The 13,529-nt window shown below is 45.5% G+C and overlaps 1 protein-coding gene across 3 annotated transcripts in view; it reads left to right on the top strand.

The window, feature by feature from the left end:
• mpp7a (MAGUK p55 scaffold protein 7a) overlaps nt 1-13,529 on the top strand; it is a 164,127-nt gene that overhangs the window by 48,098 nt on the left and 102,500 nt on the right. For all 3 annotated transcript variants that reach the window (XM_080489714.1, XM_080489715.1, XM_080489713.1), the window contains exon 3: nt 6,758-6,876. In XM_080489714.1, coding sequence (XP_080345840.1) covers nt 6,758-6,876 — 119 coding nt within the window. The remainder of the gene's footprint in view (nt 1-6,757; nt 6,877-13,529) is intronic.

Raw genomic sequence — 13,529 nt, 5'->3', positions numbered from 1 at the left:
ACCCAGCCAGGAGAGTAGGTGGCAGCGCGCCGGTTAGACAAGTCCTCATGGAGTATATTATTATTATCATTATTATCATTATTGTTATTATTATTATTATTCTGATGAGCGCAAAACAAGTGCATGAGTAACAGCTTCAAATATTAACTTGATGTTCCTAAACTTGGACTTTGCATGTTTTTTCTTGTTTTTTTTTTCTTTTTTTGTTCTTGTAACAATCTAGTGCAATGACATGCTCACTAATTGAAAGTGTGACCTACCCACGATGCACCCTGCTTTCACCCACTGTGGACTGCGATGTGCCTCCAGAACCTCATGACTCTTAAGTTCAAGTAAGGACGGATGCATCGGGGGGGGGGGGGGGGTGGCGGCGGCCCTCTTGGGGCGTCGCGCTACGTCTCTTGTCTTTTTTTTTTTTTCCTGCGATCCATCTGGACTGTGAACCACCACAGGTCCTGTTTCTCACCACAGGACAAAACAAGTTTCCCTTTTTACCGTTTTGTTTGCACTGTTGTCAGCCAGAAAGACAAGTCTTATTTCTGGTTGCACGTCTGTTCAATGTCCGTTATACTGCGTTTGTATGAATTTAGATTTATTCATTTATTTATTTCTTTTTTGTCTTTACTGCCTCTAACTGTTTTCTCCCGATTGAGTCGCATGGACTTATTGTGCACGAAGGTTTCATACATCTCCGTGTCTCTTCTTGTTTGATTTTGGGGACTTTTCAAACTACCAGGAGTAACTTGTTATGGTCCTCGTTATTTCTGCTTTGGTCTATAACCGGGGCTGTCAAACACGCTTTAGGTCAGACCTATTTCATCTGGAGTGGGCTGGAGCCACGATGTCCTTCAAATTTAAACTTCAAAAGTTTTTCTTTGTTGTGGTGCGGAGTATACGTGATAAAAATGTTTATTTATTTATTTTTTCAAAACCCAAGAATTACTAAGGAAAATTCTGACAATCTCAACATAAGGTCGATTTTAATAAAGCCTTCTGGTGCAAAATAAAGTAAAAAATCAATGCAACTTTTTTTTTTTTTTGATTTTTTTTACAAACGTCACCTGACAACGTGTCTTTTAGGCGAGTTTGACAGAAACGAGAATCGAGATGTCATGGCTGCGTCACCGATTTCTCAACTTGGGTCTCGACGTTGTGTTGCGTCCGCTACTCTTGGCGCTTTGGCCCGATCGGAGCGTCTTGTGGCCAGCTTCAGCCCACGGGCCTTACGTTTGACACCCCTGCTCTATGATGGAGCGGTGTGTTGGAGTGATAATCCTTGTTAAATCACCAAAACGTCACAATACTTCAAAGCAGCAACTCATTACATTGCTGTGTCAGCACATTATGTATCGTCGACGTGCTGCTTTGTAATACTTTAACACTGTTTCCGAGCCGCTGAGTGGGCCTAATGTTTTTCTCACGACGTGCCAGGAGTTGTCAGAAGGAATAAAAGCGTCGAGCGGTTTGGTGGCGGAGACAGGAAGGGAGACTTCACACCTGGGGAGGAAAAAGCTTTGGGACTCGGACTCTCTCTCTCTCTCGCTCTCTCTCGCTCTCTCTCGCTCTCTCTCTCTTTTCCCCTCCTACCATCTCGGCCCGGCCGATAGTAACGACATTACCGTATCTCCGACCTGAACTCTGCTGCCCGACACCCATCACCTCATCTCGTGTCTCGTTGACTCACTTCTTTCATATATTATGTGAGATGTTCTGCCGGGAGTTCCAGCTTGTAAATGGCGGCGGGGGCCGGCTGCCCCCGGGTATCTGGTGTTGGCTGAAGAGCCGAGCAGCCGTCCGATGATCGCATGCCGGGGACGCTATCGCACACCGCGCTGGAGTGAAAGCCTGGGGTCTGCAGTAAAAAAAAAAAAAAGGCTGGTGCACATGTGGTGTGTGTCAAGCTGGAGCTCGTCTGGAGGCTTTTTCTCCTCCATTGTTACAGGTTTTTTTTTTCTTTTCTTTTTTCTTTTTCCCCTCTTCACCACACAACTGCAGGAACAGAGAGCTACGAGGCGCGAACACTTCACAGGATCTGTTTTAGGAACTGTGGGACGGAAAGGACAGAAATGTCTTTTCCGTTTCAGTTTATATTTTTTTCTAACGGAATAATGTGACAACTCATCCACATTCAGCAGCCACTAATTGTCCATTTATGTTTCAATGTGAAGTGTATTAAGCTTTTTTAGGTCACAGAGTTGCAATATTTAAATAAATACCCAGTGTGTGATTAGTAAGATAAATAATAAGGCTTTTTTCTTTTTTTTTTTTAAACTAAATTTAACCAAAGCTATCTGTGTTTTGATGGTTTTTAGTTTCATCACATGCCTGTCTTCAGTACCACAAGAAGTCTGTTGCCTTCATTTTTTTGCTTGATTTCTGTACCTTTGACTTCTGCGTCGTTGCCGCCGTCAGTGAAATAATGTTTAAATAATTAAGGACCTGTTTCCACAGACATGGCAGAAATGTCCAAAAAATTGTTGTTGGCATGATGGCCCACTAGTGGGTGCTGCTGCTTGTTTTTGTAATGAAACAACACACACATGCAGCAGAGAGCAATACGCTATAAACACTAACAACGGGAGTACACAGACATTCTAGTGGACAGGCGACCAAGTTGGATTGTTATTACTGTGACTGTCAAAATAAAACTACCAAGTCCCAGGAGAATATGGACTGGGAGTCGTGACACTCTGGAGGAAACATTGTTCTGATTGTCTCTACTGAGCATGTGCAGAAGAGCTCGTTACTACAGCACATGCTCAATGGCAGCGTTTTCAAACACCTGTGTTGTCGGTGACTCCGAGGACCATCGTCGTGTAAAACGACACCCAAAACACAATAGTTTTCTGTTTTTACCTAAAAAACGTCGTCGTGAAAATTAAGTTTTCCAAGTTAGAGATGCGCAATGTTAGAAAACCATGCAGCAACATGAAGAGCTTGAATGCACAGTGTATGGAAGTATTACATTGTTAGGTTTACTGCAGTTTAGTCAGTCTTTTGCAGTATGTGTTCTGCAAACATTGGCAATATATGCTGTCTTATTATATAAGAAGCATCTTCTTCATAGTCCATTTATATGTACAAATTTCAGTTGGAAAATGTAAAACGGAGCAACAAAGTATGGAGAATTTGTCACTGAATACCAATCAGATGATGTAAAAAGGTTTTTTGCAACAAAAGAGCCTCGATATGACTTCGGAGATACACTAGTTCTACGTGTGAAATACTGCAGTGGACAGGAAGAGATTTGGAAGTGACCAAATATGGTCACCTGCCTCATAAAATGGTTTAGTACACTCACAAGTCCCAAAGATGTTTTTGTGGGTGTGTTTTTTTATTTCTTTTTTATGAGACATTAGAATATTGCTGGCGAGCTTCCCAGTGGAGGTTCAAACTACTTCGACTGCACGTTGACCCGACTGAGAAACCTTAGCTTCCCCTGTACCGACGAAACTTCATCCACAATGTGAACGGTCCACAGGAGTGAGAGGCGGAGTGTCCATGAAGGATCAAAGCTGTTATTCTCTCACCGGACAACAACACAGACAGAATACTTTAAATAAATGAGGCTTTCCAGCAACGCCACTGGCGAACTTCCACAAACCAAGGAACAGATAGAATCATTCGGGATTATGGCGGACCACCGACGGTTTGTCCGGCCTCAGCAGCCCGAGCCCCCTTCAGGATTGTGATGGATTATTTTCACATCCCGTGATGTGTTATACAGACACAGTGAATGTTTGTGGAAATGAGTTAAGTGCTTCAGAATGAGCGACACGGTCAGGAAAGGCTTTCCAGAAAAGATTTTGAACCATATAAAGGAAGAGAAATGACTGAATTTACAGAAGAAAGGTACCAGTTTATTTCACAATGTCCCATTTTTCCTAACTAAACCCAAACACAAAGCGAGTAATATTAAAATTTTTAAATGGTATTGAAATAAAGGAAAGAAGTTGTTTTTCTTCTTTTTTGGCCAAACTCCACACATGAGCACAATGGAATTCCTTTATTTTACAATTGCCAATATGCTATTGGGAAAATAATCAGTATTATACTAGTTTATGTACGATTGGTAAATACTGTAGTATCGATCCCTGGAGAAATGAGTGTACACTGATTTTTTTAAGTAAAAACAGTGGCATGTAAGACGACTCTCGTGAAAATCCGTCTATAGTATTTGCTTATTATCACATAATTTTGGGAGATTTTAACGGCTAGAAATAGTTTCCTCATCACGGCCCGCCCTACTGTGCTTCCGATTGGCTCGTCAGCTCTCATGATGCTTGTTAAACATCGACATTAACCAATCAAATCAGTGAATGCAGCGAGTACGAGCCAAATGCATGTACACTTTGGAATTATAGCTCCCCGCTCATCGTGCCATGGTGTGGCCATGTCCTACTGCTTGGACCGATGTTTTTTTGTTGTCTGTTTTCCACCAAAGTTCACTCCAGAAGTGGCAAGTAATCCATTCAGCTTTTCAGTCTGTAACAACTCGTCCACATGTTGTTTGGATCCCCTTTGCGCTCCTCTGCCACACGTTAGCACAGAGCCGCCGTCCCGGTGAGGTATGAGGCGCTACCGTTGTGCAGGATCGTCGTGAGGAGCTGGAGAACAGAGCAGGACAGGAAGTCGTTCTGCTGCATCCTGTTGGTCGGCTCAAAGGCTCAAGCCGCAAACGTGATCCAGAAAGAGAGCAGAGGGCTCGGAGTGGCAGATGACAATCCGTCTATCCAAGTACCCAGCAGCAGCGTGACGGGAGCCGTTCGTCAGCCGTGGTTCTCCTCGCCAAACGCTGCGAGCTGCCAAGCACTCGCTCCCTCCCTCCCTCCCTCCCTCGCGGGGTCAGGGCCCCGCCAGTTCAGGCAGTCACTCATTCATCCAGCCAACGACGTCAGCCATTGTTTTCCATCAATCATCTTCATACGTGAATTACTCCTGTTCCGTCTGCGGTGGGGTTTCATTTACCCCCCCCCCCCCCGTCCTTTTGCTCTGTCCTCGAGATGAAAGACGCTCCGGGAGAGGTCGCCAAGCCGCCGGCTTTTTTTTTTTTTTTTGTTTTGACGTTTCGATGGCTCCGACGCCAACGTGTTTGGAGTTTCCTCACATGATCAGTGCCAGTTCCGAGCTTTTGGAGCAGCGTGCGGTTGTGTTAAAAAGACTTTGAGTTTTGAGGTGGAGTTCTTTCAGCCAGCTCCGTTGCACTCTATTGAGATCCGACCCTCCGATGTCTCCCCTGGTTCGGTCGATCACAGCCACTCTGAGGACCAGTATCTGCTACCACTCTGCATCAGTCGCTCTCCAGAGCCGTGTTGTGTTTGGACGGGGACTCTCGAGTGCTTCACCTCCCTTCTGCTCGGATTTTGAAACCATCAACTGTCTGCTTCTCTTTTAACTGGATCTGAAAATAGTCGTCCCTTTTATAGGCTGCCCCGGTAAAAACCCTGAACGGTTTTTAAGATTCCACATGTTGTTCTGAGGAGATTCAGATTCTGGGCCTGTTGTGCTGTGAACCATGTTTCGCTCACGGTCACCGAAACGGTTTTTACCTGAAGAGACTGTGGTCCAAACGCAACAACACATATAAACCACAACAGCGGTGTTGACCGTCTTTCCTACAACTACTGTCTGGCAAACATACATGCCCCTTCCTCCAATTAGTGTTTACAAATGGGAAAGTTGTGCACATATGTTCTGAGGCGTGTGTACTATTCGTGATTTTCGTAGTTCATCTTACATTTAAGTTATCAGTAGATCAGAAAATGTTTCTTTATTGACTTTCTGTTTGACCCTGATTGTTGTTCAGGGTGGTTGGAGTCGTTTATAGTGTAGATCTCACGAGTCGCAGTAATAATGCCAAGGCACAACGCAAATGTGAAGAAATACACGAGTGAAAGAATTTGTCAGTATAAAGTCGCCAACACGAATCTGTTGGTCATCAAGGCGAATGCAAAAGTCGTCAGTTCAAATGCAAAAGTCGTCAAGGTGAATGCAACACGAATGTGAAAGCGACGAAATCCTGCAACACAAGTCACCACGTCTGATCACGACTACTAAATCCCTCGTCATGACCACAAAAGTCCGCCACATGAAAACAGAGACTCAAAACACAAAGTGTGCAGTGCTGCCCTGTGGTGACCTTTATGGGCCAGGGTCTAGTTGCAGTCTGCAGCGTTCCTCGAACAACAGGAAAGGCCGTGACAAAAGCAGGAAGCAGAAGCCTGGGAAAAGGAAACCCTTTATTACCTTGACGTTTCCTGGTGCTTCCAGGGACACCCAAACCTTTGAGGGGACATTCGGTCTGTTCAGAGACTCGCTGAGCGGTCAGTTGTCTTTGGACATGCACATCGAGAAAGTTCATGTTTAGATAAAACAAAGACGTGTGTGTGTGTGTGTGTGTGTGTGTGTGTGTGTGTGTGTGTGTGTGTGTGTGTGTGTGTGTGTGTGTGTGTGTGTGTGTGTGTGTGTGTGTGTGTGTGTGTGTGTGTGTGTGTGTGTGTGTGTGTGTGTGTGTGTGTGTGTGTGTGTGTGTGTGTGTGTGTGTGTGTGTGTGTGTGTGTGTGTGTGTGTGTGTGTGTGACTGCCATCAGCCTAGTAGTGCATGTTTACACGTGCACATGGAAGTCATGTGTTGGACTCTTCAGGCCACGTAAATGTATTCATGCACACGCGCGGCGCGTCTCTCCTGTAATATTAGAAGTGCAAGACTTTGCATACGTTGACTCCGTTTCCTCTTCCTGCCGCCCTTCCCCGGCAGGTCTGTACGAGCTGCTGGCGGCCCTGCCATCCCAGCTGCAGCCTCACGTCAGCCGCCCCGAGGACGACGCTTTCCTGCAGGACATGTTCGGCGAGAGAAGCCTCCAGTCGCTGGTGAAGGTAAAACAAACCAAAACCAACCTCTTTTTAGATTCTGGGTTTTCAGCCTTTGTTTAGTGGTTTGCTGAGGGAGATTTTCTCTTGATTTTAATTCCCATGGCGCTCCAGCCAGAGCACTCCGTGCACTTCCCTTCTGTAAGTACATATTATCAAACTAGTCTTTTTTTTCTTTTTCTTTTTGATATTCCAGTAGTGTAAGAAATCCAGTTTTCACTTAGCCTGCATGCACCCGTGTCATTTCATTGAAATGTCCAATGTTTTATACAATTTTTCTGGTTTTAGGGACAAAAAAAATCCCAGCATTGTAGGATTATACATCTTTTCAAGAGGGCTGAACAAATGCTAAACTGACTGCATGTGTTAGAAAAAGTGTCGGAAAATCAAAAGTACAGAACCAAAGAACATTTTAAAGACGACAGCTTAGTTTAAATTCTTAAAAATCAAAAACACTGTCTCTCACAATCTGACAATACTTTATAAGATCACTTTTTGGTGTTTTTTTTGGACATAATTATCTAAATTAAAATGCTTAAAACAATTTAGTTAACATGTTGGGATACAACCACAAACCTTTTAATGACATACACTGATGTAACATGTAATAATAGTGAGGTTTGGTGTTGTCATCTTTGGTTTTTGTTTCCATTATAATCCAAATACCAGACTTGTTGTCTACTATACTGGACCTTTAATGAGTAAAAGCCAAGTTTATTTATATCACTCCATTCCGACACAATTTGCAGTGCTTTAGAGAACAGACAATAATACATTTAAACATAAAATAAATGACAAAAATACAGTGAAACAAAGGATTTGTGATAGCAAGTTATGAACGAATGAGTGACCAAAAGTCGATTTAGAAATCAAGTTCAGATCTTCTAAATCTGGGGTGTCAAACAAAAGACTCCCAATTTGGCCAAACCACCAAGCAATTTTAATGAAAATTGATTTTCGAAAAGTGATTTATTTTAAAGAATGTTCTTAAGAGACACAATCACAACACTGAGAGCCGAGCTGAGATATCTGTGACTCAAAACCATGCTGTCAGGGTGGGTTTATGAAAATACCAATAATGCAACAGCTATAGGAGAAGGTCTTTTTTGTGTTTTTTTCACTGTATTTTGCACCAGAAAGTTTCATTACAGGAGTCATATTATGCAAAATTCACTTTCTAAAGGTTTTCCAAAAGTACTAATCGTCCTCATACCTGGACTGACGCCCAGAATTGAAGACAGTCTGTCCTCTCTCTCCCTGGCTTGTTTCAGGTTTTAAAAAGTGTGTTGCTCCAACCAGCCAATCAGAAATCAAACCCTATATAGTGTCATCAGGGGTTTAGCCAATCCCAATCAAGGTTGGCCCTCCCTTTGACTCCTCCCACAATTAGGCAGCTCTGCTCTGGCACATGGCACCACCAGAGGAAGTACTTCCTTTTCTTCCCAAGATGGGCATGTGTGGGCGGAGCCAGTCCAGCTCACACAGACACAGCAGATTCTGAATGCAGCTCCTATGATCCAATATTCAAATGGAGGGAAAATCGAGGAAAAGCTGGATTTGGGTCGATAAACTTTAATTGCAATTTTTTGGTCGAATGCCAACATGTGAAAGTGTTGAAAAGCTGGATAATATAACTCCTTTAAAATTGGATTTAGGTTGAGATTGCAGTAATTTTTAATAATTTTGTTTGTAATTTGTCAAGACATCGACGTTTTCCTCTTATTTATTTTATGTAACCAGAAAGAAAAGCTTTAAAACTGCTTTAGCCGTTTTTACACTCGCATCCTTCCTGTTGTCAGAATCTGACCCGTCAGTCTCTGCTGAGGTCACGCAAAAACACACTATAGCACCTTTTCCTCGCACTGTGTTTCCACCTCGTTCATATATCACAGAGTTTATTGTCCCTCCTCCGGTCCAGCAGTAACAGGCCCGCCGTTCGGTTGCTGCCCGTGAAACCAGATATCTGTGGAGTTCGCCGAGAAGATGAGCGCACTTGATATCTTTATGTGCTCAGACGGACTAAAGTAATGATTGTAACACATTCTCTGTCTGTCTGCCATACCCTCACCGGAGCTCGGGATCCTCCACACACACACACACACACACACACACACACACACACACACACACACACACACACACACACACACACACACACACTGTGACTCATCCTCTCACTCAGTGTTACCCTGCGAAAACACGTCGCAGTGCTCCCGGGCTCCACAATTTGTTTATTTTTCTTTATTGCCCAATTATCGAGAAAGTTTCTCCAATCGTCGGGGCAGCAGCACTGTTCTGCTGGAGTGATGTATCGCCATCTTTGGTGGTCCGGTCCAGTCCAGTCGGAGTCATTATGTCACAGACACAATTTAGAGAGAAAAATCAGCATCATTTTCTCAACGCCCTCCTTAAGAGACGTGTTTGTTCAGGATCCAGCGTTTTAACGCTCCGGTTGTGAGCGTGTAAAAGTGTCTGAAATATGGCATACCTCGCCTCGGAAACCAGAAGGAGACTCATTTGATGCCTGGAGTGTTTATGGACGGTCGAAGAAAAAGAAGAGGGATAATGACGGGCAGGGCCCGTGCGTGTTCGGGCTCCCCATTCTCGCCGGCCCCAAAGAAAACAGCCCGCAGTGTGGGGCAGATAGAGTGATGCTAATGAAGGTGGCATTATGTTTCTGAGATATTTAGCCAGACGCGAGGGTGGAGCGCTCAGACTTCACCGAGACCTCTAACAACTCCTGATTATCCCGAGCTAATCTTTCAGGAGGAGCATGTGTCAGGGCCCTTTCGAGACAAGGAGGCCATGTTTTCACAGGATTTTCACCTTGAGGACTGAAAACTTTGAGTGAACCGCGAGGAAAACATTCTTCGGCGAGCACTCCCGAATACTGAAATGGTGATCGTGGGTACAAACGAGCAAGAACGTTCTTCACACAGTGTCTTGGGCAACAAGTGTCTGACGCGTGTTTCCATGAAGGGAAATTCAAAACATGTGCAAATGGGAAGGATTGGTGGGGCTGTACAGATCGGGAAACACCTGAAATCAAACTATGGTGCTGCTTGTTCATATTCTGTGTGGATTGTTTCTGGAATGCCAGAGAAAACGGTGTCCTTTAACAGTAAAAAAGCAATGTAGTTGCCATGTTGGGCCACTAGTGGGAGCTGTTGTTTGTTTTTTGTAATGAAACCACACACATATGCGTGCAGAAAACAAGACGCTGTAAAAGGTAACAGTAGGAAAACACGTGCATTCGCACGGACAGGTGACCAAGTTGGATTGTTATTTTGGTGACTGTCAAAATAAAACTAGTCCCAGGACAATATAGACAGAGAGTCGTGGCACAACGGAGGAAATTATTAATGTTATTGTCCATCTACTCGAAATTGCACTATTTTTTAAAAAGTTGTGTTTTCAGTGACTCCAAGAACGATTGTCATGTGAGCGGACACTCGGAACGCATTAACAGTTTTCTCTTTTCACTTGAAAAACGTAGTCGTGCAAATTAAGTTTTCCAAGTTCGAGATGCGCGATATTGGAAAAAAAATGCAATTAATGGCTCAGTGGCAGCGTTTCAGAAAACTTGCACCGTTGTCGTGTAAACATGAACCCAAAAACGTTTTTTTTTCCTTTTCACTTAAAAAACGTCGTGTGGACGAGGCGTCTGTGTGCTTCGATTCCAAACAAATTCTGGAGCTCTTGGAGCAGAGACAGAACTGTGGCCTTCTGATTGCTCCGATTCCTTCACACCTGGATGAAAACCTTCCCTTGGCCTTTGAGACGATGATTTATTATTAATACTTTCTAGTTTTAAGATGGACCGAGCTTATCATCGCTGGTGGGGGCACTGATGAGTTCCTTCCCGTCTTTATATACATGTTATGAAGACATTTTTAGGAAGTGAAAACCACAGGCGCCGTAATCTCAATACAGCGTTCAGCCCCCCCCAAAAAATTACTACCGTTGCTCAAGAAAACCACAAAACGGCACCTGACAAACCTTCTGTCTTCCTCATTTGGCTCAAAGCTCCGATCAGCAAACCACAGAACAAGTGTGAACAACGGTCTTACGTTGCTCAGCTTGTGATGAAGATAAGTGGCGATTGATGAAGGAGGGAAGAAACCAACCGTACCGCTGGCAAGGAGGCCGTGAAAGGAAAGGTTCGGCGGTTAAATCAAGTGCTCAAATGACATTGTGAAATTGTAATCCCACTGTGTTGGTGTGCCAGCAGGAGAAGTGAGTGGCCCTGCGTCAGTCCAATTCACTAAGAGGCAGCGGAGGTCCAAGCTAATGTAATCTAAAGCTCTGCTGCTGCGGCAGCGGGGGAAATACACCCGCTGCAGTGCTGCAATGATGGATTCTCGCCACCGCGAGCAGGAAAGGATCAAATTCGTGGATAAAACATCAAAGAGCCGCATTGTTTCCTCCCCAGAAAGAGTAGCCCCCTTCCTGTCGAACAAAAGAACGAGCGAGGCGCTTTTAGCGTCTCTCGTCATTAACGCGGGCGCATAAGTGGAAAACTGTTCTGCTCCAGACAAGCAGAACTACGCGTTTCCTCCGCTTTCTACTCGGTACGGAGACGCCAGCCAGCCCGTCAGGCCTCCGGGCCAAGCGCCGCCGACACGGCGAGGACTTTTGAAACACACAAGAGGCAGGGAACAAGCGTCTCGCCTTACAGCCGAGAGCCGGCGGTCAGACGCGGCGTTCAGGTGAACATGGCTAACGTCAGTGGCACGCCATTAATAACAACCTTTAATTGTCCCCTTCCTCCAAAGCCGCACTGTCGAATCTCCACAGACTTTTAAAAAAAAAATAAAAAATTTTCTATTCCACGAGGCCGTGACGAGGAGACTCCAGAAAGAAAAGAAAAAAAGAAAAGAAAAGGGGGCTGAAAGGCGGAGAGAAAACACACACGTCACATTAATCTGACGGACTCCGCAACCCGGGACGCTCATATGGAAACGCTCAGGCCTCACCTGGGTAATTACTGCGCATCAGTTACTGGTCAGTCCGCCCGGAGAAGGGAAGCGGACCGGAGGAGGACGTGTCGGAGATGGAAAAATAGACAAGAAAGAAGAGAGGATTGAGAGCCACAAGAAGGCCAGAGCCTCCTCTGACGCTCTGGGACGCCGTCCTAATCCGATTATGTCACCGCGATGAAACAAATATTTTTCTAATGATACTGTCTTTCAGCGGGGGGCCCGGCGAGCTGGCCTTATTTTGCATACTTCTCATCGGCGCGGGAATCGCTGTGATTCCTGGAAGGTGCGGGCCAGCATGGCTAAAGCAACACAGACACTTCGGCTCTTTTCAATTAGAAAGCCAGTCGCACAAGTGTGCTTTCTATAAACGCTGCCACGCTCGCTCCCCCTCTGCCAAGTTCCCGCTCCGCAAAAGAGCCGCAGGAAATATAATACAATATTCAATTTCCACCTGCCTCAGGTGGGGGCTCCCCATCACCACCAAGTTTCTGTCAGCGGGCCCCTCGGCGGGCCCCGCCATCCCTCGCTCTGCGGTCACTCGCGCTCGCATAAATCCCGTCTCCCGTTAGTCGCTAATAGGCTTGGCCCTCGCCCGGTTGTTTCACGGCAACACTTGATGTGGGCTTTGCCAGTGTGTTCGCCGGCGCTGCGGACACTTTTAATGACATGTGAAGGTGCTGCAGCTGATGCTTGAACCCGAGTGGAAAGTTTTCGGTTATTTTCGATGAATGAGCTCATTTTCAGACGAGCTGGCGTGTTTACCCCCCCCCCCCCCCCCCCCCCCCCCCCAAAAGAAAAATCCCAGACAAAATGAATAACTGGATCAAACTCCGGCTCACCCTCCAAAACGTCTGTGACTCACCCCGTAGTGTCCGCCGCCGCCGCCGTTTTTCTGAGAGCAAATATAGATTTGCCCTTTGGGCATCGTCTTGTCCTTTTCCACACCTTGAACCCTGCTGACCGTCCTGGCTGCTGCAGAACATCACAATAAAGGAGCTGCTGTGAGTCAGTGAAGCCCCACACCCTCCACGCAGCCGTAGAGCCAGACTTGTGCTCTCTGACTCAGATATCTGAGGCCACGTTGATCGGCCGGTTCGTGGCCGCCACCTCATCATTAAATATCCGCTGGTTGCTTTTAAGTCCGTCATGCTACAAGTCTGCACGGAGCCGGAAACCGTTGGCTTTCTGTGCGAGACGCCTTTTGCTGCCCCATCAAAGTCGGTGAAAAGTGATCACGAAAGCTGCTCTCCGCGTCCTCGGCTCGCCGTCAGTGTGGCTCATGAATTAAATCCACTGATTCATGTCTTCATTTCAAGCAAATGGATTGTTGTGTCGTGTACTTTGTGTGTCCTCTGGTTGTTTGGGTAGTTTGGGTTTTCTCCCGGCGCTCCGGTTTCCTGCTCCGCTTCCAAAACATGCATGTGAGGTTAATTGGTGGCCGTCCCTTGACCATAGCTGTGGATGTGAGTCTGTTTTTGTCCCGTGGTGTTTGACATACGGTGGCCCATGAGGGCCAACAACACAACGCGACAGCAAAAAAAAAATGGCTCGTAAGGTGGACCATAGTTCTAGTAAAGATTTCTTCTGCACATGCTCAGTAGCTGGACAAAAAGAACAATCTTTTCCTCTGTGATGTCATGACTCTCAGTTCATATGCTCCTTGGCTTGGTAGTTTTA

The sequence above is a fragment of the Lipophrys pholis genome (genome assembly GCF_963383615.2).
Source record: "Lipophrys pholis genome assembly, chromosome: 20".
In the NCBI taxonomy this organism is placed as follows: domain Eukaryota; kingdom Metazoa; phylum Chordata; class Actinopteri; order Blenniiformes; family Blenniidae; genus Lipophrys; species Lipophrys pholis.
The sequence above is the reverse complement of the archived record's forward strand: the minus strand, read 5'-3'. Positions and strand labels throughout refer to the sequence as shown.